The sequence below is a fragment of the Netta rufina genome, assembly GCF_964035555.1.
Source record: "Netta rufina genome assembly, chromosome: 8".
Taxonomy (NCBI): Eukaryota; Metazoa; Chordata; class Aves; order Anseriformes; family Anatidae; genus Netta; species Netta rufina.
The window spans coordinates 2,758,293-2,785,415 of record NC_140131.1 but is presented as its reverse complement, the minus strand read 5'-3'; the positions used below and the strand labels follow the sequence as shown (position 1 = coordinate 2,785,415).

The following is a 27,123-nucleotide window of genomic DNA, read 5'->3' as shown; positions in this document are numbered from 1 at the left end:
GCACAAGTAGCCTAGGAAGCTGAGAGCAGATGTGATTCCTTGACCATTTTTAGAAAAGGAATTCAAAAAAATAATTAAAAACAACTGGAAATAGTGCTGGCATACAACTAAATACATAGACGTTGAAGCTGGAGGTTTAAATACCACCAGCCCCCACAGAATTCGGGGATTTTGGCACCCTTTTTACTGGAGTGGAGGCACACGAGCCAGCAGCTCGCCTCAGGCCTCCCTTCCCGGGGCTTGTCTGCAGCCTCCTCCCGCCCCTCGCCTCAGCCGCCATCCCGCCACGCCCGGCTGTGGAAAACCGCCCTCCCTCTGAACTACAACTCCCAGCATGCCCCGCGCGGGCTCACCGCCCGGCCGCCCGGCCTCCTCCCGCCGCAGCGCCCGCCGGGACTTGTAGTCCTTGGGCCGCTCCCCCGCGGCCAAGGCACCGGGAGGCCGCTGCCGGCCGACCGTAGCACGGAGCTCACCGCGGGGGTAAGCGGCGGCCCCGCCGGGAGCGGCGGCTCGGGAGGGGGTGGCGGAGCTCCGCTGAGGGGGAGCGGTCGTAGGGGAGCGCGGCCGGCGGCGCGGGGCCCTCACGGTGGCGGCTCCGAGGCCCCGGGCCCAGCCCCGCAGCCCCCCGGCAGTCCGGAGCGGGGCAGGTTCGCAACGAGCTGAGGGGAAAAAGGGGGATTTGTCGTGGGTCCTCCGCAAAACCGGGACGGGGGAGCCGTCTTCGAGCCGGGGGGGCTCCGTACAGAGGACCCTATTTCTTTATAAACGTTTCTGTTTTCCGTCGGGGGCTTCTCTGTGAGGTTTGCTAAGCGGTGCTGCTGCTAGTGCGGTTTCTTTGCAGGTTGAAGTAAAAGCTGTGATTAACAGAGGTCGTCACGCTCGGACCCGGCTCATCCCTTGCACTGGAGTCGCAGCGGCAGGTTAGGCGCTTTTCCATTGTTAAAAACAGAAAAAAAAAAATAATAAAACAACCCTAAAAGCAGGAACTTTGGTACAGCCGTCCCCTTCCACGGCTGGGTGGGTGGCAGTCCCAGACAGGGCGTCAGTGTGCGCTCAGGCTGTGGTGCCACGCTCAGGTAAGGTCCTGGTAATAGCGTATGTTCCAGATAACCTCTTGGGTGAGCCAACTTCCCCACAAAACCATCAGCATGAGGCTTAATAACAGGGCTTGTGTTGTGCCTGTTGGGCTTGGATCTATTCACAGTGACCGTCTCCTGATACTGCTCCAGTAGTTTCAGCGGGACTGTTACTGTTAAGTTCTTACACGAATGGGAAAACCCGGGATGTTTCAAGTGCAATCAGTTTGTCTGCTTTGTGTTAGCAGTCTTCTTTGAAGTCCCTTTCACACGTTTAGCATAACGCTAGGGAAGAAATGGAAGAAAAATGTACTGAGATGGCCGTTGTCTTTTAAAGGAAAAGGAGCTTCTTTCACATTGCATAATTTTTCCTTCAGCCCCTTTAGGAACAGTAGAGTTTGTTTCATTCCTAATTTTAGCTAGAGGGAGCTTTTACAGTTACTGGCTTTTATGGCAGTCACTGCCCTCTACAAAAATGACCATTTTTGATGGATTGCGTGAGGACAGATCAGACCAAACACACCTCCTGAAGAAGCTGGTCTTACCAGCACTGCCAGCTAGTCAGTGATACGTGTCTATGCAAAGTCTTTCCTTTTTCTCCTGAAGTGGAAAAAAAAAAAAAAAAAAAGGCAGGGCAGGGAGGGCAAGAATCAAAACCCAACCTTTAATTTTCTTTCTCTTCCTTCCCCTACAAAAAACCAGTTTAATTAAAGGCTAATTTAAGTGTTTTGGCTTTGCGTTTTTTTTTTTTTTTTTTTTTAAAGTATTTGTTTTGTATTGCCTCTTGTTTGGTTGGAAAGGTTGTTGATGTAACTTTTATAAAAAATAATACAATAGAATAGCAGAAAAACATGTTAGGGGAGGCTTGGGCAAAAGATTTTCCATGCTGTACCTCCAGATCCCAGAAACAGTGCATCTGTGTGAGTACCTCCAGGCTCTGAAGATGTTGACACCCCAACATCTTCATATTCTCTTCACCGAGAGATACGAGCATCAGGAATTATGCTAACAGGGGTTACATTTTACTTCCTGAAACTTACTCCCAGTGGAGAGAAGTAACAGGCTTTAGACTTCATCTGCTTTGATCTCAGTTCCATGGACAATCACGCATGGAAAGGTAGATACAGTTCTTGATACAGCATCTCTGATGGTGTCTCGTCCTGTTCTAGGTTGATTAATTAAATGAAATAATTTACTTTTCTTCACTTTATCATGTGTTCTTATCAAACTTGGCTAAGAATATGGTGAAAGCTGCAGTGATGTTCCACTATTTATCAACTCCTGATGTCCCACATTAAAAATATTTTCCACCTACCTATTTAAGGATATGTGCTACTTCATATCATCAGGAAAATCTGTACCAAGTATTTAAAAGTGAATCATTGACAGAATGCATGCAGAGAAGGAAGCTGTAGTTTTTAGCAGCAAACTTCCTGTTAGTAAGTGATGCAGGTGGACTACAAAAGGAGTTTTGTCCTGCATCCTCAGACTTCCTAGGGATAAATAAAGGTAGTATATATTCTTTTCCTATTATCAGGAGTTCAGAGTGGTTTTAAGGTAAAGTCTATCATGTCCTGCAACTTAGAGAGTCAGTAAATGTGCATTTCCATGCTGCTGCCACACCTTTTGGACAATTTATAGTATATTTTTTTAACAAAAAAGATATGCACAGTAGTGCCTTTTACCACCCTTTTACCACTCTCATTTCTGTAATACAGCTGGACTACTGCAGAAAACATGATCAAATCAGAAGGGAGCCTTTTTGCACTTCAAGTGATGCTTCGAAGGGATGTAAACTAAGCATGGATTTGTTGACAGTATTCTGCTCGGCTTCTGATGTTACCCCTCCAACAAGTTAGTTCTGTTCAGAATTATGTCACTGTTACTACACGCATTTTCATTAACTATTTTCTGCCTTGTACACATGCAGCAAAGCATCTTGTTCTTTATCAGCTGCTCTAAAATACATACACTTGGGCTTAGGAAAATTCTTGACTACAAACACTAGAAATCTGAAACTAACGCTGTTTTTTTAAAGCCAGGATACGTTTATCAGTGCTCTGACTCCCTGATGTGAGAAAAAAATTACTCACTGTTTTCTTTCTAGCAGAAAATAATAGCATTTAACCTGTAGTAGTGAAATACAGCTCTTTATTACACTGCAAATTAGAACGAGTGTGCTTGTACACCAGCATAGGTTGTATGCCCTAGATCAGTTTGTGGTGCAGTAGAGAGCTGTTGGAGAACATTATATTTTATTTAGTTTTGCATTGTAATTTTATTAGTGGGTATTTGGAATCAAATGTTTTTATGATTTATTCATGGAACATGTGATTGCTTCCCAGTCCCTGGAAGTAGAGGATTCTGCAAGTTTATTACTGTTTCTGGTCATGTTAGGCTTAAGTACCCACGTGTGTGGGTAGTGATACTACTGTGCTCTCTGCCCATGGATATGTTTGTATTTTTCTTTTTACAGCAGCAGAATTTAATGTTTTACAAGACAGCGATGGCTTTTTCTCTGGAATTTGAATATGGAGGCCACAGGGACAGATGAGGTAGAAAAGATAAAATCAAAGTTTATGTCAGCATGGCACAACATGAAATACAGTAAGTGAAACAATGCACGCTAAAATCTCCATTGAATGTCTCCATTGAAACAAGTGGAACTTGTTGATATAATCTGAATCGTGAATCAGAAACAACTAATATTAATGATCAAAAATGCAATATAGCCCTTGAAGCCATTTTAAATTTGATATAATAAGCAGTCTGAATAAACAAACTTGTTTGGCATTCTATTTTTGAAAATGATTTGCATAATTTCATTTTTAAATGGCTTATTTCAGAAAGCAATACATGCGTTATGTAAGGAGCACTAAATAGCACGAGATTTGCATAGCCTTTGTACGGGGATAGTAGGGAATGTTTTGCCCAGGGGTTTTATTTTTATATGTACCCTTGAAAAAATAGGATTTGTGTGAAATACAAACACCACTGACGTATCTACTTCACACGCTTGTGTAACATACATTTCCACAGTTGGATGTCAGTAATTTATTTAGAAAATAAGCAGATTTTCAAGTGTCCCTTTTACTAACCTGTCCTTAACCTTAATTTGTTGGCTTAATATACATAGAATAGTTTTCTGTATACTTTTTGAGTCTGAAATCTGCAACGTAATGTTGTAATGAGGCATGTTTAATCCAACAGGAAAATTAGTATTCTTCCTACATTTTTACTGGTCATGTGCAAAGCTTTGTATGTATTATTAGAGGAGTTGGGAATCTCTCAGAATCAAACTACGCAATAATGAATTCACAATGGAGACAAAGCAACTTAAGCTCAGCTGTAGCACTGCTGTATACTAACAATTTCTAGACAGTAGCACAATTGTATTAACATTCAGATACTCATACATGGATAACATCATCACTTTCAAGGCAGAACTCTTATCTGTGTTTTGTGATATTAACCTTTTTGTTATTTATGAAAGTAAGACCCAATTTTACTACATTTTCCCTACGTTTCCCTATAAGGCTTAATCAGATGCTATTAGAAATGTGGTTTTGGAATGCTACAGTCACAAAATTGCATTTGTTTTGCATTTTGCATTTATTTTAGGTTGGGTATTGAAAACAAAAACTTACTTCAGTAGAAACTCTCCAGTTTTCCTGCTGGGAAAATGTTACCACTTCAAATCCGATGGTATGTACGTAGCACTTAGCTCATTCCAGTCTTATGCATCAAGAACTATACAGATATATTTTTAATCCTCCAGAAAGACCTTCATTAACAATTACCGAATTCAAAATGTAAATGTGAAAGACTTAAAAAATTCTTATTTAAATGTGTTGAACGTCACCACTAATGCAGTCCATCCTAACCTGCTTTATTCGTATTTTACAGTGAAGTCTTGTTTTGTAAACATCAGACCTGTAATTTACACTTTACTTCATTTACCCATCAAAATGAGATTTTCTAAAAATGCATGAATAAAATAGTGACAAGTGTACAAAGAGTCACACACCAGCACCTTTTATCATTTCTTTTGTTGTCATTTTTAGTATGCAGTTTTCTTGTCTTTTTTTTTGAATGTCTCTATTAGACCATTTACATCTAGGTGAATTAAGCAGTTGTTTACTTGCAAGTTAGCAATTGCATTGACAGTCACTGTCTGTATTAGTCTTTTTTAAGCTGGAACATTTCTAATACATTTTCCTTTCTTGTATTTGAAGCAATTGTTAATTTTTGCAAGTTTGCCCTATCTGTCTGATAGAATACTTGTATATTTTCATTCCAGTAACAGAAATCCCATGCCAAGTTATAACTTGAATTGTGCTTTGCCTTACAGAGTCTGGTGAACTCTCTACAGATGGATCCAGTTTTGACAATATCAATACAGAGATTTCAGGAAACGTTGACGAGTTTCGTAAAGATTTCATTTCTAGAATATGGCTGACCTACAGAGAGGAATTTCCTCAGATAAAGGGGTCTGCATTAACAACAGACTGTGGTTGGGGTTGCACACTGAGAACTGGTCAAATGTTGTTGGCTCAAGGTCTTATGCTTCATTTTCTTGGTAGAGGTAAGTTACAAGGGAGGATCTGTACATTTGGTATGACAGGCATGGGTGTTTTGTCGAGTGTGTGACAGTCTTTATATGGCCAGAATCTAAAGTTCCAGCTGGTTTTGGTTCTGGACTTCCTTTCATTAATACTGGGATTGTATTGTGACAGAGTGGTGATCTAGCTGATCTACTCTTCCATTTCTGAAAAAAGGAATACCAGATTGTGTCAAAGAAAGACACTGGAAGCTCCACAGAAGCCAATTGTGAAGTCAAATACCACAAAAAATTGTGATCTGATATCTACATATTGCTGTGAGCCATGTAAATGTCCAATTCTCTCGAATCTGGCTCGTTTCTTCAACTCTGAATGTCGAACTGAGTTCCACAGCCCGTAGCTGTGGGCTATAGCAAAAGCAATGTTCTTTTATCAGTTTTTAAGTTGTACACTATTCAATTTATTCTAGTATTAATATTTTGAGTCAATAGAAGGACTTTAATACATCATTCTATGTTGAAATTTTCACTAGTTCGTTTTTTCCATTTCCCTGTGTACTTAAAGAGGAAGTTTCCTTTTCTTTTTTTTTTTTTTTAATTTTTTTATTTATTTTTATTGTCTGTCTGAAATTACTCTTTCAGTCACAGCTGTTTAAAGGAAGTAGCTTTAAGATGCTCGGAACACTTTGTGCTTTCAAAGGTTTCATGCCATCCCCATTCTTCTAAGCTGTGCCATGTCCTCTGTAGAGGTATTTTTGGTTCTTATGGTTAACCACCTTGTCTTTCATCCTCTTTTCCTCAATCTCTTTCATAATCTACCACATTGCCCCTTTGAAAGAATCATTCTTATCCTCTGTCACCACTGTTGTCAAAATGATCTGAGCTCTGGGCCTGAAGCCACCCAGACACATTAGTTAGAATACAATGTATTGTTTACTAAACCATTTGGTGAATCCTTAGGAATGTTTTAATAGCAGATAGTTCTGAAAGCCTGTTTTGAAAATACTTGGTACTTAATGTGCAAGTATGATGTAAGCTGTGAACGTAGTCCCAAGACAGCTGCATCACCAAGCCTTCCTTCTTGGCAGTGTCATGACTGAACTGTCAAACTGGCTTACTGAACATTCCTGTAGGTACCTAAATCATAAAACATTCATTATTCTTTCCAACTGACTGCAAGTATCAAAACATGTAAAAATTCTTCTGCTGAGAGAACACAAATCCCTTATATATAACTTTTGTTATATGTATATTTAAAAAAAAAAAGATCAGAAGTCTACCTGTGAATAGGAGGATGTAACAGCTCATTCTGAAGCAACCCAAAATTAAAAAGCCCCAGGTTTATATCTTTAAAATCTATGGTTACAAAGAATTTCTTGCACTGTCCCCCATGAATCCTCATTTGGGAAGTGTTCTTGTTATTCCAGAGTGTTGGTGTTTCTGTGGCAATCCAAATATGTAGAAAAGTGGAATATGTATGGTCTTTCTGGACTACTTTCCTCATTACGTAGTCTTCTGACAGCTGGTGAATTATCTTTTGCAAAGCTTTTTATGAGGTCTGGGTACCTTTTTAAACAGATTTAAGTGTTTACGTGAAGTTTTTCATTGCTGCTTACTCTTTTCCCAGAGATGTTTTCATTATAGTTTAATGGTATTGTTTCTGTTACAAAGCAAAACTTGCCTGCAGTTACCAGCTGGAATACTCACAGTTCACTGCTGTGTGGAAGGTTCCAGGTATCGCTGAGTGATGTTGTAAATAAGTTTTTATTTTAAATACTAAGGCACTGGTAAGTTTACTTTGAAGTGCCTGTGCTCAAGACAGACTTAAATTTGAAGCTCACAAGATGAGTAGCAAGGGCCCTGATGCTTCTACATGGAGCACCTTGTACTTAGGGTTTGTTCCTTGCTTGGCTGTGTCCGCCTTCCCCACTGCACTCCGGGGTGCTCCCTGCAGACCTTCAGAATATTTTCTGGCCTCGCAGTAAGTTTGCTGTGTTTCAGAGACTTCCTCACATGCTCCGTGTTGCAAATAGTTGTTCAGACTTGTGGGAGAGACTTTCAGTCATCTGACAAGTGAAACATTGCTGTTCTCTAGATGTGCTGAACCACCATTATGCTATTAATAGGAACGAGGCGTGTAGGATGCATTGTAAGAGAGACCTCTTGCTAGAAAAGCACTGTAGATACCGTGCTGAATAGCTAAACAAGTTTGTCTTGGAAACCAGGTAAATGTAAGAATTGACAAATGTATTAACTAAAGGAATCTGTCGCATTTTCCTGCTGCTCTGCTTTGTGCCAGGAAGCAGCGTTTGTTTTACATGAGTAATTCCCCACTTTTGCCTTTTTTTTAATAACTGACAGACCAAAACAATAAAAAACAGGCTTTGAAGCTTCTTGACTGACTTGAACAAAACTAAATGCTACTTAATAGCTAACTTTTGTGTTTTTAATATGCACGAATGTTCTGTTCTGTGCCTTGTGATCGGGTATGTCTTTTATATATTAACTAAGTAACCCACTACACCAGGTAGCATAAATAGCTAATAAAATTTACTGTTAGTTGCACTTCTTTTCTCCTGTCATACAGCAGAAAATGAAGCAAATTATGTTGCAGGTTTGTCCTTTGTTTACATTTTAGCAGTGACGTTTGCATCTTGGTATATAAAGTACGTATTGGTCTGAGGAACCTGGGGGGAGAAGGGAATGTGCTTTGCTGATTATACCAAAAGTTAACAGTAAGCCTAATCTGCATCTTAATGTTTCCTGCTGCAGCCTGGGTCTGGCCAGATGCATTGGACATTGAAAATTCAGATTCTGAATCCTGGACGGCCCATACAGTTAAAAAGCTGACAGCATCGTTCGAAGCTTCGCTTACAGCTGAAAGGGAACCCAAGATCCTGTCAAACCATCATCGGGGAACACTAAGGAGAAACTGTGGCGACAATGAAATGAGAAATGAAGTTTATCATAGAAAAATAATTTCTTGGTTTGGTGACTCTCCGCTGGCAGCTTTTGGCTTACATCAGCTGATAGAATATGGAAAGAAGTCTGGAAAAATTGCTGGAGATTGGTACGGGCCTGCTGTTGTTGCACACATTTTAAGGTAAAAGTATCTTTATTCTTTGCTGTTATCGTGCCTTGCCCATTACAGGAGAAGCATTTCAAAGTGTCATGAGATTACTTGAGCTTAATTGAGCATCTAGCTGTTCATTATTGGCTTTGTAAAATGTCCATATTAGCAGCAATTCTAGAGTTTTTTTCAGAGGCAGGAATGGAAATAGCAGTAGGCACAGGAATTAAACTCTGAGCCTCTGTTCAAATGTATTTCAGGAAAAAAACAACATTCCTGTTTTCCTGTACATTGTGCAGTAAGAGTCCCAAGGTCTCTCCCAAACCTGGGCTTTTAAGTAGAGCTGCATTTAATGAAATGTTCTAAAAACTAACCACTCTTTCAACCTTGGAACATGCATAACATTATAGATTTTTTTTTTATACTGTAACCTGGGGGCTGTAATGTACTGATAGTGTAATGAAATGTCAGAGCTAAAATTGATGTTTTCAGCATTTCTTTGCACATATCAAATTCTTGTGAAACTGTAAATGTATGGGACTATTAATATTATAATTATATCACAGTAAAAGTAAAGGGTCTGTGACATTCAGTGTGGCTTAAAAAAAAAAAAGTCGAAAGTCAAATTTCTCCATACAGTGTGCCTTTATATACCATTTCTTTGAATATTACTGATTTGGGGTTTTTTATAGTCATATATACTTAGGTTCTTAGCAGATTCCAGTTTACTGAATCACTAAGAAGTCATTTAAGCAGCAGAAGTCAAAGTTCCTATGTCAATCTATGTATATGTATAGATGTTAACATACACACGTTAATCTATATGTATAGAGGGAACAATTTGATAATTAGCATCCAAACACAATTATCCAAAGTGAAACAAATTGTGAAATGCTCTGATGTATATGTGCCTACATGCAAATGCACAGAGTGATGTGACAGGTTAGCATTACCCATGCATTTTCTTCTATTTTTTTCCTGATAACAGAAGCTGTCAGAATTCTTTTTGCTTGCTTTACGTTTCATCAGCCTGTTTACCTAATAGATAGCGGGGGGAAAATTTCGGCCCAGCATTCCATTTAACGTCAACCCACCGGCGATTTTAAACACCACCAAGGTTTCCATTCCTAGATCTCCTTTCCCCTTACAGCAGCACTAAGAACGTATAGCACTCTCATAACTCGAGAATGGCTGTGTTAAACGATTCCTCAAAATATATTGTGAAATAAAGGGATAGTGACCATTTAATGCAAGCATGTATTGGAAGTCAAAGGCTAATCTTCTATTTTGAACAGTTTAATTTCTTTACAAATGTTGTCCTTGATTGATGACCATGCTTCAGACTATCGACATATATTTTCTCTTTAGTTTTTAGGTCCATTACTCTTATTCTTTTGAGGATAGTCTAATACTGCAATTATCTCTTTGAAAGTTTTGGTGAAACCCTATAGCTTTTTATGTGCTAGATTTTATTTCAATAGATGTGGGATGCTAATTTGTGGCTAGTTATACAAATGGAGGTCAACTAAAGAGATCTATCAAGTTGAAAATAACAATTTTGTCAGCAAATTTAGCCTTTATTATATCAATACACAACTGAAAATTGCTATAAACTGAAAGAAAATAAGTAGATGAATATGAATTTCATCGTAAGTTAATGTGTGTGTGTGTGTTTGTGTTTTTTTTTAACGTTTGTGTGGTTTTTCATTGTTTCTTCTAAATGGCCAGGCACTGTTATCTTTGTTTGGGAAAAAAAAATACTGCCATATGAACTGGATCTGGGTATCCAGTGTTATTGTTTGTATGGTTTTGTTTGTTTTTGAAAATCACCCTCCATCTGTAGTGATCTGAAATGGAAGGGGTTTTGAATTTAAAAGACAAATAAAAAGCAGAACAATTAAAAACAACCTGTTTCTAAAAATGAAATAATATGTGTTTATTTAATGTTAATTTCTCTAAAATCAGAGATGATAGTTTTGTGTTTGTACTTAGAAAAGCTGTTGAAGAAGCCAGAGACCCTGAGCTACAAGGAGTAACAGTCTATGTTGCTCAGGATTGTACAGGTAAATGTTGTGACTATGTAGATTTTTGCAAACGTTTTAGACACTCTTTATGCCTTTCACTAAGCACTCGACAATGGAGCCATAAAGGAAAAAAATAAATAAATGCAAAAATGGATCCACAAAATTGAGATTATGTAGACAAAGGGGTTCTTGGTAGAGGCAGGTGTTTGTTCTTTTGTTTGAGAATCGGGCATCACGATTTGAAAGCCTTACACGTTGCTTGTTTGGTTTCTTACTAAGATAATGAAATTCAGAATCCAGGAAGAAAACTTTTTCTTACAATCTGCCCATAATAGCTTTTTATTTGAGGAGTCTGAGGATTTAAATTAATCTTTTTTCTACTCTGTGTCAATGTTGTTTAAGTAATAAGATAGTAACAGCTTCTGTATTTTCCTAAAAATAACCATCCCAAGCAATAAGATACTTAATTTCAGTTGGAATAGATTTGTTAGCTACATTTTATCTTCTCTTTTGCATCACAGGTTTCTTTAAAAAAAATATATATGTATGTATCTAATTAAAAACAATACTGCACCAGTCTCTTAGAATAGTAAGAAGTCATTTTTGCTTTGAGTTCAGAGATGCGAGCAGGATAGCGACCCAGAGTGTGTGGTAACCTTTCCTCTGCTGCAGCCTGGCATTTTAAATAATCAATAACAGGCAGAGGAGCTTAGAGCCCTGGATGTTCAAGAGCAGGAAGTGATGACAAGATAGAATAAACATGGGGTGAAACTTTACACTAATGACTGTAGTCTTTCAAATCTAGCACAGTGCATTACTTTAGTAGCCATGTTTAGCTGCCAGAAATTTTAGTTAAATCATAACGGATCTTGATAGGACAGGAAGGAATGGGATCTGTGTGTAATCAATCAGACTAGTTTTAAAGAGACACTCTTTAACTGTATGCCTCAAACCAGTTTCACCTGACTTAACAATGACAATGGAAACTTAGAAAATTCTGTTTATTTTTCATTTCTTTGTCCTGGTGATGATTTTCATATCCTTTTTAATTTGGAGGGAATAAGCAGTAATACTGCATTTAATGTTTCTCACTCATTTTTCAAGGACTGCTTTGTATTAACTTCAGACAGTGAACATGAATATTAAAATCAGTTATTGTCCTTTTTTCCTTTAATGTGTTTGTTTCTGTTAGTTGTAGGCTTTCAAGTTTTAAATTACTCCTTTTAGAAGAAATTGTGAATAAATATTTATTGGCTCTCTCCTTAACCTACTCCTGCTGCATTTTCCTGGCTATGTGTCTCAGCAGCAGCTGATTATTATAAGATATTGCTGAAAATAAGGAAGCATAACACTATCTTTTATCAGAGTCACTCAGGAGTTATATTTCAGGAGGACAGCAATATTTTCAAAGGACTACAAATAGTTTGTCAGACTTAGTGGTGTCATTTTGAAGGTGTGTCTCTGTAAAAACTAGCGGATGTGTGTTAAATATGAATATTTCTGTGTCTCTTTCCAGTCTACAGCTCAGACGTTATTGACAGACAGTGTTCTTGTACGGATTCTGAAAAAACAGACACAAAAGCTGTAATTATATTAGTTCCTGTGAGACTTGGTGGAGAGAGAACAAACACGGACTACTTAGAGTTTGTAAAGGTATGAAATGAGAGTTCAATCATTTTTCAAATCGTAGCACTAGGTGATATGAAAAGAGACTTCACGATGGTAATCTTCTACCTATTAAATGTGTGGTGGTGATTTTACAGTTGAAGGTTGTAAAGTTTGACTTTACAGATTTTAAATTTCCCTATTACAAGATCAGACATAATTGCAGAGCACATGATGTCCCTTGGTAAAGCAGTGAAAACTGTTCTGCTCCTGAAGTAGCTACCTGAAAAGACATTAATGTAGTGGCTCAAATTATAAATGGTAATTTAGCTACATATGCTGCCAGAGTTGTGCTATAAGTATCTGTCAGCGTTTTAAAATATAAATATAGCAAACACCTTAATCTGTTTCTTCTTTTCTGAAATGTCAAATGGCTTAAGGCTGTTTCTTGTCTGTTCCTACCTTTTCATTTTCTTCCCCTTAAGAGAGGGGATAGCATTTTTTGACACCCTTAGTCATTGCTTCCACTATCATTTCGCTATGTGGACAGTAGGATGAATGCTTCTAAGGACAGCGATGCAGAAGCAGTAAGCAGTCACCACAAATAAAAATGAACTGGGGGGGGGAGTAAAACTTGAGGAAAGTTTATGCTGTCCTTTTTTTTAGTGGAGGCTCCACTTACGGAGCTAACGCTTGATGCACAGTAACACAATGGACCATCTCCTACACCTTCGGCACAAGAATATTTACATTAGTGAGAGAGGGTTCTCTTAGCCCTGCTGCTTTGTCTTTTTCCATGATGTCATTTATCGTAGGAAATATCGTCTTTAAATTCTGTTCTAATTTTAAAAATTGCATACTTAACTGGTATTTACAAAGTCATAGAGTGACTTGGGTTGGAACGGACCTTAAAAATCACCTGCATCTGGTCCACTCCCCTGCCACATGCAGGATGTCACTCACCCACCAGATCAGGTTTGTCAAGGCCCCATCCAACCTGGTCTTGAACACCTTCAGGGATGGGGCATCCACAACCTCTCTGGACAAGCTCCAGTGCCTCATCACCCTCTGAGTGAAAATTTCCTCCTATGTCTCATCTAATGTGCTCCAAGTGAGGCTGCACAAGGGCAGAGCAGAGGAGGGCAATCACCTCCCTCCTCCGCTGGCCACTTTTGATACAGCCCAGGATGATGCTGGCTCACATCAAGCTTTAGGTCCACCAAATCCCCAGGTCTCTCCTCGCAGGGCTGTTCTCGGTTTTTCTCCCAGTCTGTCCTCATGTCTGGGATTGCCCCAGCACCCTGCACTTGGACTTCTTAAACCTCATTTGGTTCACCTGGGCCAACTTCTCCAGCTTGTCCAGGTCCCTTTGCATGGCATCCTTTTCTTCTATTGTATCAACTGCCCCACTCAGCTTGGTGTCATCTGCAAGCTTGCTGAGGGTGCACTTGATCCCACTGTCTGTGTTGATAAAGATATTACACAGCAGTGGTCCCAGACCCCTGAGGAACACCACTCATCACTGGCCTCCACCTGGACATGGAGCCATTGACCACTGCTCTCTGGGTGAGGCCTTCAAGCCAATTCCTGATCCATCACTTGTAAGCTAACAAACAGTTGCTTTTGCAACTTTCCCAAGGCTTCCTCAGCTAAAGAAAAGGGGCTCTGGTTCTTTAACGCTGCCTTTTATGATGGGTGGCAGTGGCCAGTTCTACCCTGCTTTCTTCAATTTAACTACCAAAAGCACTCCTTATGCCAGAGTGAAATACGTTTTCATGGCCCTGGGTTGCAAAGCACAGCCACATCATCCCAGTTTGCTTAGAGGTGACTGCTGCTGCTCAGACACCAGGGCTGGGGCTGTCTCTTCCCCTTGCTTATAAAGGAGACTGTGATAAGCGGGCTTTGGATTGCTTGTATCAGTCACTCCGGTCTCTGTCTTGGCTGTTCGCTGAGCAGTGACTGAATTTCTTGGGGTCTGGCTTAAAGTTAAAAATGCAGATTTTACCATGTAGTACAAGAGGTAATTTTTACAAAGGGTTTTATATTTATGGATGAAAATTGATAAATATTTTATAATTCAGTTTCACAAGAGAATTTCCATAGATTAAACAGTTATTCATTACTCTAAATAGCTTTGCTCTCTTCCTGTTTCACTGGCAGAGAATGTGTCCTCATGAGCTGGTTCAGCCTTTGCCTCTCATCTGCTAAACCTTCTGTAATGTTAAACCATCAAAGAACATTTTCTAAAGCAGCCCTCTCTTAACCTGTATAAACCACAGTGAAGCTGACTTTGTTAGCATCTCAGGTACAACGGTTTTTGTTATGTTACGTTACTTTATCATTGTCTAAATAGGGAAGAAATTACCTCAACAAGAAGCCTTGGTCTTATTAGAACAGGAAACATCAATCATTTTGTTGAGAGAAATGTTCCCTGTTTGGACAACGATAATGTACAGGTTATGATTTTAATGGCTGATCTCTTAGAGGAGAGGATGCGGATATGACTGCTGGCTAATGGAGAGTTCATTTTAGCTCAGGTGATTGTCTTCTGGATTGCTGTCCCACTTTGGGCCAGCCAAGATTTGTCTAGTGCCACCAGGAAGCCCCTGTGATTTACTGATGTTTAAAGGCTGCTCGGTTTTCAGAGTATTTAATGGTCTTGGGCTGCAGTTTTGTTGGAACAGTTGGGTTCAGCTTTCAGAACTGCTCGGTGTTGGCAAAATTCACCTCCCTCTGCAGCTGGTAGGATAACTCATGGAGAGCTTTGTTAAGCCAGGACTGAATGCTCACAAAAATCCTAGTAAGTCCTGTGAAGAAACAGAGCCTTGTGAAAGGAAAAGCTATGTTGGAGAGAAGGGCGAAGCCTCCATGCCTACTTTCATTCCTTTGTGGGTACTTAATGCAATAAACCAGGTGAGTGAGGAACTCCCAGGTGGTGACACAGCCAGGAAAGCAAGTCTTAATGGGAAGTAGCAGTTTTACTTCAAATAGGAGGTGATTATCCTTTGTGTTTATTTGTTTATTTCCCCTTAATTAAAAATAACAAACCAAACACATAATAATGGCATCTCTCCATTGTTATAATTGTAACCAGAACCTTCACTGTAAGAAATAACGTTAATAATGCTGCTTTAAGAGCTGATGTGTTTTCCTTAAAACTATTTTCAGAATAATCTTGCTATTGCTGGTTTTATTTTTTTCTCCTGATACCATATTTAGAATGAGGCATAGGTTATGAGCACGTTTGGTGGTGTGTTTTTGAGGAGGGCTTCTTTGGCATTGGGGCTGGCTTAGCGAGAAACCTCTGGGCGATCGCATTATTTCACTCTAAGAATGATACATCTCGGTTTGTGTGATAGCACAGACACACATTACAGATCCCAACTCCTTGACAACGTGAAGGGACAGAAATTCACTGGCAGCACCGGTGTGACTGTGGCCTGTGGCTCCTCCAGCTCCTGTCCTTACTAGCTCCTAGCTGCAGCAGCCAGGAGAGTGTATTCCTTCCTCTGCACCCCCAGACAAAAATGATTTTGGGATTTCATCCCACCTCTCTTTACACCCCCATAGGTGTATTTCTGATACATCTTTCTCAAAGAGGCGAGCTACTGGTGGCTCCAATTCCCTATCTTCATGGTCAGAACATCATAACATTGATGGGCTTTTCTGTTCTCTCTGTCTCCCTTTGATCTCGTTCTTTGGGCTGCTGTTTTTAGGGCTGTATCTTGTTTCTTGAACAGCATTTCTCCCTGTGGATGTAAAAATTCATACCCTACTCCAGACAAACTTAGACATTAGAATGCAAAAAGAGGAGAGCCTCCAAGGCCCCAGAATGTAAACATACATAAACTCTGAAAATCTGAATATTTTGATATCTTTTGACTATGCAACCTGTGCTTAACTTTTATGACATTGTGTTTTGTCTCCTCCCCCACAATAATACTGCCAATTCTCTCAATGTTTGAGCACCTCAGGAAAAAAAGAGAATTTCTCAGTCTCTTTGGAATGTCTGATGGTAGGCTTTCACTGTGGTCAGCTGCAAGCTTATAAAATTGAGTAAATTCCCAGAAAATCTTTAAGTCAACTGCCCCTTTTTTTTTTTAAGGAAAAAAAACAGAAAAATAATGCCTAAAACAGTAAAACAAGAGCAGATTTTAATTTAGTTTAACATTTTTTTTCTGTTTAACACTGTTCTAATTATTTAATGTTTTGCTTGTAGGGAATTTTAAGCCTTGAGTATTGTGTCGGTATCATTGGTGGCAAGCCCAAGCAGTCATATTACTTTGCTGGATTTCAAGGTTAGTGTTTTAATGTTAATGTCTCTTCAATATTTTGCTTTAGGAGTTAGGATGTTAATATAGGACCAGTGGGAAATAGCATGATTAAAATAGCAAAATGAGTACCTTATTAATTCATCATATCTACCAAAGTCCAGTCATTTGTCATTTACCTCATACAATAATTGGATTCTGTAAAATGTACATTTAATTTCCCGTGTAGCATAAACAAGGCATAATTTATCCATTTCACCAAACTTCAGGAGCCTTTGCTGTTACTGTCTGGCAGTTCTTATTTACATATTTACTTTTTACTAGTTTAAGTGGTGTTAGTTGATGCCTAAATGACATGCAATATATTCTTCCTGTCAGGCTGAAGCAGCACAATGCATTTTTCATATGCAAACTCCAGAATATAATTGTGTGTTTGTAAAAGTAATTTTATCACCAAAAATTAAATGACAGTCTCATCACTTTATAAAAATTCTGCTTATACAAGCATATTTGATTATGCAAAAGTTAATCTGTCCTGCAAAAACCTATGCTTCAGTCAATGAATATCAGCCTGGCAAGCAGTTACTCGCTGGCGTTTTTTTCAGCTTTTCTGCATAGAAATTGGATTGTAAGCAGTGTAATAATAAGGTGTTTTTTGAATTACTTGTCTTCTGTTTTGTCCTTGTAGATGACAGTTTGATTTACATGGATCCTCATTACTGCCAATCTTTTGTAGATGTCAGCATAAAGGATTTCCCTCTTGAGGTAGTATGGATATAGACCTGGCACTGTTTTCTTCCCATATGAATCAAACACTAATTATTTAGAGATGTTCTAGCTAGCTGCATCTTTATGGTTTTACAGTTACATGTTATTTATCAAAGTTCTGCCCTTCTTTATAGGTCTATAATCAACAAAAATGACCAGAGGTTAAAAATTCAATATAAGATTTTAATTTTTATTACATTAACACTTTTCTGTTTCTTTTCAATGACTGGAAAACCTCAAAACTAGATATCAGTTTACTTACGTATTTTTCTATCACAGAAAATAGACAATACTTGGAGATCTTAAACGTGATTTAGTTGGATTTGTATTGGGTTAGTTTATCTTTTTGGTCATTTTTTTATAAATTATTGTAATTTCAAGTTGCAGTGGACATTATTGAGAGAATTACTGAAGTGCTCAATAGTAGGTGCCCGTAATCAGTTTGGAACCAGAGTTTATATAGGCGTGTCTGATAATTATTTATCCAGGAATTGTTAATATTTCTGAACTGGAGTAGATGGATATTTTAAATGTAATTTTTGCTTCTCACTACTTTGCAGGTCACTTTCATAGCTTCCTACAAGTGAAATTACTGAGGCTTAGCAGTGAGGTTTGTCATTGACTAGATGAACAATACTCAACTCTTCTGAACTGTTTCTTTTAACAAGTTTTATTATTTTTACTCCAGCAATTTTTATAGAATAGTTGTTTCCTAGAAACTGACAGGTCTGAAAACATAGGTGCTAGGTTTGTTCTTACTTTCCCTTTCTCTGGGTGCATCAAGGTGTAATGAATGTGTCCTTTCAGGCTATGCGTACTAGTTAAAAATCATGCTTTTTAATTATTATTTATTTATTTACAGCAGTGTTTTCCCTTTTAACTTCTTTCCAAATAATTTGCATTGAGAATAGATGGAGTTTAACAGAGGTTATTAAAGGACTCTATTTACTAGCACCATGGGAAAACATTATCAGTTACAGAAGGAAGTGCTCAGTAGCCACAGAACTCACAGTAAAAGCACTCACTGCCATCCATACAGACTCTCCTTTTTGACATTGGTGTGGTCAAGTTCTGCATGAACTTCAGGCACCTCAGAGCAGCCCTTCATTAAGTGCAAAAACATCCACTGCTTAGGACAGCATCAACTGTGCTGGAGCAGAGTTGGTTATTAGTAGTGATTCCTCATGCCACGGTGTTCTGCAAAGTTAAGTACTCCAAAACATGGAAACAGAGCTTCAGAAAAAAACATGTTACATTTCAATAAGGAAGAGGAATATGGATTTATGTCCACCACCCCTGAAATATGAGTTACTTAATGTAGGATTCTTGCAAGTTTGCAGTAAAGTCTTGTAAAGAGTGGAAGTCACAGCTCAAGAACGGGGTAGGTGATCTTAAACTGACAGGTTACACTTAGAAGGAAAGTCAAATGGTATGTAATCAAGTTCTACATCATCATGGCTTCTGTTTGTATAGCAGCTAAGAGTTACCTTAAACTGAGAGAGCAGTGGAGGGAATGTCGGTGTTCCTGTATGTTGCTATCATGAAAAGAAAGAACTGTTAACAAACCACTTTCAAGGAGGTAATATTTTGAAGCTGATCACAACACCTTAATCAAAATACCATCCAAAAATGTATAGGAAAAGAGATTACATATATCAAAGGGCTTATACAGGGCTAATGTTAAATCCTAGGGCTGACTAAAAGCAAACATTAACATAGATTTCAGTATTTATGCTTAACAAGATGCCTTAATTGGTGTGACATATGATGTGGAAGTCTTAAGGTTCTCTAGCAAATTAGAAGGTTCTGATTTAAAAAAAAAAAAAAGTTGCTATTTTAGATTCAGCAAAATGAATCAGAAAATATTGTAGGCAGAAACTTTAATTCTTTTCGGAGATACCTTTGAATTTACCCCTTTGAGGTATCTGGAAGAAGGGTTGTTGAGAGTCCCAGTTCTCTACTTATTTTGCTACTGCATTGTGGCAGCAGCCAGAGATTATAACCAAGATCTTTGCCCCTTTATGCTAATAACTGTTGTAAAATACGGTGCCTTCTCTGAAGATTTTACAGTTTAATTGGGTAAGCCAGACAAAAGGTGGGAAGAGCACGGAGATGTAGAGCTGAAGTGACTTCCTTAAGGTCACGCTGGAGCTCAGTGGGCAAGCTACAAAAAGTACACATCTCTTTGGCTTCTGTTCCCATGACTAATCCTCCAGATTATGCTGCAGGCTGGCATTAATATGAATTTCCAAATAATAAGGTTTTAAAATGTATTTTGAAGGTACACAAGCTGCCAGCTTGGCTTGATCGCATCCTAATGCTTTTCTGCAGACGGAAAATATATTGCAATTTAATGCTTAGTGCATTTAATAGTATTATATCTTTGTCCAGAAATGTCAAAAGTAAACAGAAATTGCTTTCTTAGTGTGGATAGTTGCTTGTTAGATTTATCTGTGGGGAGTATTTTCAAAATTGACAAATTGTCCAGAATAAGTTGGAAATCAATCCACTCTGTATTGGCTTCCAGAATCCATTTGTTTGGAGGAGTGGAAAAAAAAAAAAGAAAAAAGCCTCTCCACTTCTTTTGTTGTACAGTGATTGGTGTAGCATTAAGAACACTGCCCTGAGTGGTGCAGCACAAGTGTAGTGGGAATCTTGTTGCAATGTGATGTGTAAGGCGGAATTCAGTTTGTGCTTTTGAGGACTCAGGAATGAATATTCAGCCTGCAATTTCTGCAGAGAAAGTCTGAACAGAATTAGGAAAAAAAATATAAAAATCAGTCTTGTATAAATATTATTTCTAATCTTTGCTTAGATTTTATTTTTTTTAGCAGAGGTTTAATACAAATACCTCTCAGGTTTGTAATCACAAGCTAAGAGCAATACCCTTCAGCAGGTGAAACTCCTGCACTGCCAGATACTCTCCGGGTAGGGAACAAGTGCTGTCGTCTTCTGCAGATTGACTTTTCTGATGAGCAAAAAAAAAAAAAAAAAGAATTAAAGATCGAATGGGTTCTAGCCTACAGTACAGACTGCTTGATGTTGCTGTGGTCAAATCAGATGGCAGCTGAGGAAAGGTGGTGGTGCTGGGGCTGTGGCAGCGAGCTGCCCTGGCCCCGCGCTGTGCCAGGAGCTGCCGACACGCTGCACGCACGGAGACGGGGAAGGAAGCAGCACGGAGCAGTCCCCGGGGAATATCGATCGCCGTGGGAAGTGCAGGAAAAATAAAATCTGTATTTTAGCACGGGGGTGTCTCCGTCATGGAGCGGTGCCGACCTGGCGTGTTAGCGTTTGTTTGTGGTGCTGAGCAGCCGTGGCAGCAGCGCTGGTGGTGCAGCGGGCTGGCGGAGCTGCTGGCCCTGTCTGCTGGCTGCAGAACCGCCGGGACTGCCTCGCAGGGGGTGGCTTCCACCTAGGCAATAATTGCAGATGATGAGCTTCACCAAAGCTACAATCCCTCTAATAAATGAATGCACATCATAATGATGGTAAAGCACACGTTTGTTATCTTTTCTCTCAGGAACTGTGAATGAGAGTGGAGGGAAGACTGTTTTGTTGGTTTTGTTTTTTGTTTTTTTTTTTTCCTTTTACACCACGGCTGCTGATAGCATCAGTTCACAGCACTGTCAGAGCATAATTTGTCTTGGAAAGAGATTCCACATTAGGGAGAAAAATATTTATAAAGCAGGGCATGCTTTTGTTTTTCATACTTCTGGGCTTCTGTAATGCAGTTTTGCTTTTGTGTGTGCGTTTTTTAACCCATTTAATTCACTCAAGGAAAATAGATGAGGTTGGTTTATCCCATTATGCCTCTTTTATAGAGGCAGGGGGAGGGAAAGGGGCAATGGGCGGTGGTAGTAAAGCAGTAATTGTAAGATAGTGCAAAAGCTGTTACAAATTCAATTTGCAGAAGAGCATTCACCTCCTCTGCCTTGGGAATATTCATACAGGGCTGCTTGGAGCGGCGGACCTCTGACAGATTTCAAACTAACGTGGTGCTACGTGCAAGTTTGGTGAATGCAGCACAAACAGCAAGAGGCTTTCCACGTGTGGAGAGTCAAATTTCCAGAATCTCTTTGGGTGGGGGTTGGAAGAAGCAACTTCAGGGGCATGTGCTGGGGTTTAATGCAAGTGACAGAGCGGGTTGGATGTCAAAGCTGTCGGTTAAAGAAAAAGGAAAAAGTAAATGCGTTGCTCTGTGCCGTTCTCAACCTTAATCCATTTCCTGTTTTTTAATCTTGCAAATTGCAGTCATTCCACTGTCCGTCTCCCAAAAAGATGTCATTCAAAAAAATGGATCCGAGCTGTACGATAGGATTTTATTGTAGAACTGTGCAGGACTTTGAGAAGGCTTCTGAAGAAATTACCAAGGTAGGTGTCGAAGTTGCAAAATCGATTGCTCAGCCAGAACAGCATGTGTGCGCTCTGTATAGGGGTAAGGGCAGAGGATCAGCACAGCTTTACTAAATACCAGTAATTCTTTTCTTGCTATTTCTTGCTGAATTTATAAGCGTGAGAAATCCAGATTGTTTTTCGTTTCGTCTGTTTTTACCAATACATAAAAGCTGGGCAGAACCGAGCTGCGTGTTGCGAGGCTGTCGCTAACGGAGCAAAGTGAAGGGCTCCAAACAAAGCCGGAGCCGGGCAGCCAGGATGGCACATGGCAGCTCCACGAGGTGGCACTATTGAAGTGAAAATCCTTCGGCAGCCACCCTGCCGAGGTGCTGGAATTACCCGGTACCTGATGAGGAATTTTTAAAAGGCAATAAATCCCTTGGGAAGATTTTTTTTTTTTTTTAATGAAAGTATTTGATCAAGCCAAAATTGTATATTATTTCTTGTTAGCATAAGTGCTTTTTCTGATTGCATTTCAATGTAAAGCAGCGTGCTCATGATTGGGTAACAATGTTTGGAAGTCAGCGGAGCGGGTATCACCCAGTAAATCTGTCTGATCGTGTCCTTCCACTTGAAAAATACAGGTATAGGTTTACTTAGGTTCAAATCTAATTGACTTCTTTTTTCTTGATTATCCCATATATGAATATTTGAAGTACAGATTTATTAATATATTAACTGTGGTAGCCAATAACCATGCTTTGTGACTTAAAAAAGGTCTGTGAAGGACTCAGTGGCAGTGAAGATATTTGCGATGCTAATATTCAAACCATATTACTTAGCATAAGTATGCAAGAATTAATGTTTGTGCAATATTTTGAGTGTCCTTTTAAGCAGCGTTAGTATTATAGCTAAAGCAGGATTTTAAACTTCTTACCAGGTATAAGGTTTAGTAGATTTTGACTGATTTTTTGTTGGTTCTCATACAGAGAGGTAAAAATTTAATTACAAAATCACCTGCATTAGAAGTTCTCTTTTTTTTTTTTTTTTTTTTTTTTTCTCCCCCCCCCCCCCCCTTTTCTTTTGAATTTGGGCTGAAGTACATTTCTTCCCCTAATAATCTGTTGTGAAAATGGCCAGGTCTGATTGAAGTCTTTGAACTACTCTCCTAGCACTTCAGATAGAAGTTCTTTAATGTTGATGACATTATCTTGTATCAACGTATAACACAGTTTCATAGCAGAGGAAAGTTTGGATACAAATACCACGCGAAAAACATCTTATGATCTTTCAGTCCGTCCTTCACATCCTTTGTTTTTTCCTGCTCTCTTCCATTATTTTTCCCTTTGTTTGCAATTTGAATGCTCTAACTCGGCACTATTAGCACAGCGTACTCTCACTGTATAGGCCAGACTAACAAATTCAGATTCCTGCTGCTTTTGTGGGTTATAAGAGGTGGGAGGAAAGATTTTGCTTTTATTGTGTGAGGATAAATCTGATGAGCCATTTATTCAGTGATAGAGAAATTTGAAATCAAGGGCCCAAATAGAGTGAATGGTGAAAATCCATCCAAATTGCATTCTGTACTTGCTAGTTAGGTAGGTGTTAGTAAGTAGTTTAATAATACTTAGAATTAAATAGTCAGTAGATTTATTTCCAGCATGAATACCCAGCAGGCACAGCCACTCCTGCCTGGCTTCTTGGCTCCACGTGGCACATCCAGGAGGTCAGCAAGAAGCTCCAGTCCTGCACAGCACCGGGGAAGGAAGCCTCTGCCTCTCCCTGGCTGCAGCCTCTGCTGCTGCTTTACTGCATTACCTGACTGATACCAGCCTTGCCTTTCTGCTAATGCAATGAATCATTCCCTTACCACAATTCATGGCTGAAAATTAATAATCCACTTGGGCCAAACTGCACTTTACTATTTGTAGCCCAGGTTCTAAGCAGAAAGAGAAACTTCTCTGAAGAACTGAACTAACTGCATATTGAGCTTGGATGCAGCTCGGTACAAAAATGAATTATTGCAGTGGCAACAGTGTGAGTCCTGTTTAACACTGAAATCCTAAAAAAAATATTGATGTTATATTAAATAAGCTGTAGAAATCACCACAGTGTTACCTAAAGAGCTTGCAAGTGAAACAGATCTGCCCAATGGCATTCTTAATTAGAGAATTATTATACTAAGTTATGGCCCAGGGTCCAACACTTGGTTACTTTGAATTACGTAGGATATCCCCAGCAAAACTGAGAGCAGAAACCATGTTTCTAAAGTTTGTTCACTGGCTTTGCCTAGGGTAATTTCAGCTGTAATGTAAATGTCATAGATCTGTATTCTTAATTTTTGCACTGATATTATGAACCAGTCTCATCCATGGAGCTTCAGAACTGCTGTGTGTGAAGTACTCTTAAAAATCTGGACTTCTGGATGGAAAATGCCCTCTGTGGTGCCTTCTCAAAGTCATAAAGGACATAGCTTTGGACAATTTACTTTTTATAAAATAAATGAAACTTAGTAGGTAAAATCAGGTATTTATTACCTGTGATCACTGAGTGAGATGTAGCTTGATAATCATTGCAGTAACCTTAACCAAGATCCACTCAGCTCCTGCTTGTCGGGCTAGTTGATGAATTTAGTATTTCATCGCCTCCCTGGGTAACTGGAGAGCGATGTTCCTGGCACGGTAGGAAGGGCGCTTTGGGGAAGTTCAACAGACAGCAGCAGCGTCGCTGCAGGTGTGTTGCTGTCCTCAGCTGGAGGGACCGTCTTTATAGGTGCTCTCCGTGAACGTATGGCTTCCCTGAGATGCGGTATTTGGGTAAGTTTTCTGTTGCAGATTTGCAGTTAGGAGCTGGCCAGCCATCCAGCTCCTAAGAGAAGTCCGGCTGTCCACAGACCTTCATATGGCTCCAAATTTCAGTTCTTCCTAACCCAGCTTGTATTCAACCCCTAGAAATGAGAGGCTTTGCATCCACTTACCTAGTTGTGCAAGACTCAGAAACACTTTGTTTCCAGACCAGCATTTTTCCTTTCTTCCACAAATACTTGTTACTATTATTTGCTTTTGCTTGTTACTGTGTGTACGTCTTTTCTGTATCTCCTGCCCCGTTTCACAGGTTTCACATCAAAATAACCAAATGCAGTTAAAGTAGGCTAGAGTAAAGGGGAAAATTTCAGACTACAATAAAAATCAAGGAATCTGAGTGATTTTTTTTCTTTCCAGCCTCCCGATTGTGTCTTTAAAAATAGGTCCTACTCTTTAAAGATTTTTTTGCTGCTTTACATTAAGTGTTTCTCCTTAAAACAATGTTTAGAGATTTTAGTTCCACACAGCGGATACCTGTAGGCTAGTATAGTTCTGCATGTCACTGCTTCACTGTCTACCGAGTGTTTTTTCAAAGCAGGTAAGAAATAGATGAATAAAATCAGTGAACAGTTGTCAAAACAGCCTGAAAAGTGGAAATGACTGCCAGTATTTGGAGGATTAGTATCTGCTACTAAATGTAGCTGGTGTGGTGGTGGTTGTTCAAGTGTTTATCGTTTCCTACTATCCTCATCCTGTATGCTCAGTTCTCTTATTTATACATATAGATTTTTGGTGCCCTAGTTACCACAGCCTGTTACCATTGTCAATGTATTTTTAACCACGTGCTCTTGTTTGGCTTATTTAAGTATATATATATTTATGCTTTTATTCAGTGTTGACTATTGTACATACTGATACTACACCAAAAATATCTCTGGGGTTGTTTAAGTGCTCCAGAATTCGTACCTGTGTCTGAGGAGAGTGTTACAGGCATTAACTGTTTTGTAGATAAATATATTTTAATCTTACAAGATCTCAAGCTGCACTGAAGCAATCTGCGTTCTGTATGTAGAGGTGATCTGTACGAACAAGTTGCAGGGTTACTCATAAAATTGTGACTGAAGCTATTCACTGTCTGAAGGAAAAGAAATAGAAGTAGATGTTTGTTTCAAAGGAGGAGGAGATGTTTAGATTGTGCAATGCTTTTGTTTTAATATGATAATGAAAATAAAAAATGCATTTTTCATTTTACAGTCATAATTACATCAATATTGCTGCTTACTGTATTTCTTCAAATCCAGTTTAACATTTTATCTGGTATGTGTTCTACATTGTAGATGCTGAAATCTTCATCTAAGGAGAAATACCCCTTGTTTACTTTTGTAAAGGGTCATTCTAGAGACTATGACTTTGCTTCCAGTCCACTCCGTGAAGAAAATGACCTTTTCTCTGAGGATGAAAAGAAAAGATTAAAAAGATTTAGTACAGAGGAGTTTGTCTTGCTTTAAGGACATTTTACACTAGATTATTGGCAGCTGTCCAGGAGAACACTTGTCTTTTTTTTTTTTTTTTTTTTTTTTTAATAATAATAATAGTGTCCTTCTCTTCCAGAAAGGCTAGCTGTGCTGAAATTGGTCTATTTTCATAAAGATGATAATGTTTTATATGTTAATAGTCTTTAAAATGTCATTTATAAATGTACTTACTAATTATTTTTGTTCACTACTAGTTGGATGAGTGTAATGTCGCATCGTGCTAGTGAAGATAGATGGCATTGTTTAGAGGCAGGTGTGCTGAAATGTGCCTGCATCCTGGTCTCGCCCTCGGAAAAAGCTGGGCTGGCCGTAAGCCTGAACGTGATCCTAGGGTTGTTTCGGTCCGGGACAAATCCTGAGCAGAGTCTGTCAAATACATGTTGGTTTTATGTCATGGGCACATATCCGTGGGTTTTGAGACCATCTTATTTCTGTTTGTAAGCAAAAATTGAGTAATTCTTGTTGTAAGGGTAGAACTCTAACCTGTTTCACTTCCTAAGCCCAAATAATAATTAATGTGGTAATTGCAACATACCTCTCTCTTCCACTGCGCTGCCCAGGATGTAAGTTTGATATATCAGAAGTAATTGCCAGTTGCAATACTGATATAATTATATAGGCTGAATTGTGAGTTAAGATACTATTTAGCAGTATGATTTTATAATGGTGTCTCATTAAGCCAGCTTTGGAACCTTAATTTGAGGAGTGAAGATAAAGTATTACCTTGCCCCACAATTTTTAAAGGTTATACTATTAAATTAACTGCAACCAATCAAAGCAGCTAAAAACAATTATTATAAAGGAGTGGTGTTTGTTTCCTGTTTCAGCTATTATAATGTTGAGGCTTCTTTCCTACTAGCGCAGCTTTTAGATCAAAGCAAATGGGGTCTAGATGTTTAAAATTTTGGGGTGTGAATTATTTTTTTTTTGATATGTTATTACTGTACAAATGATTACTTGATGGTGTGTGTTCTCAAACTGCAAAGAAATGTACATAAATAGTTCTGTGTTTTAACAAATGCAATATTTAAACTATGTATTAACACTGCTTGGAAAATAAAAGGTGTGAAAACA

General features: G+C 39.0%; 1 protein-coding gene across 1 annotated transcript; it reads left to right on the top strand.

Annotated features, from left to right (window-relative positions):
* Positions 1–410: 410 nt before the first annotated feature.
* On the top strand, positions 411–27,123 carry ATG4C (autophagy related 4C cysteine peptidase). The gene is made up of 12 exons (XM_084290796.1): positions 411–480; positions 842–920; positions 3,553–3,683; positions 4,698–4,781; positions 5,428–5,661; positions 8,410–8,740; positions 10,700–10,770; positions 12,248–12,384; positions 16,556–16,634; positions 17,296–17,372; positions 21,627–21,746; positions 25,852–27,123. Exons 3-12 carry the CDS (start codon positions 3,608–3,610, stop codon positions 26,020–26,022), a joined length of 1,380 nt encoding a protein of 459 aa, XP_084146922.1. The 5' UTR covers positions 411–480; positions 842–920; positions 3,553–3,607; the 3' UTR covers positions 26,023–27,123.

What these genes read in the sequence shown, in the direction of transcription:
- ATG4C (XM_084290796.1), top strand. Translation starts at nt 3,608, where the DNA reads ATGGAGGCCACAGGGACAGATGAGGTAGAAAAGATAAAATCAAAGTTT. An exon ending in ATGGCACAACATGAAATACA is followed by an intron (nt 3,684 to 4,697) that starts GTAAGTGAAACA and finishes CATTTATTTTAG; the next exon opens with GTTGGGTATTGAAAACAAAA. An exon ending in CTTCTGAAGAAATTACCAAG is followed by an intron (nt 21,747 to 25,851) that starts GTAGGTGTCGAA and finishes TCTACATTGTAG; the next exon opens with ATGCTGAAATCTTCATCTAA.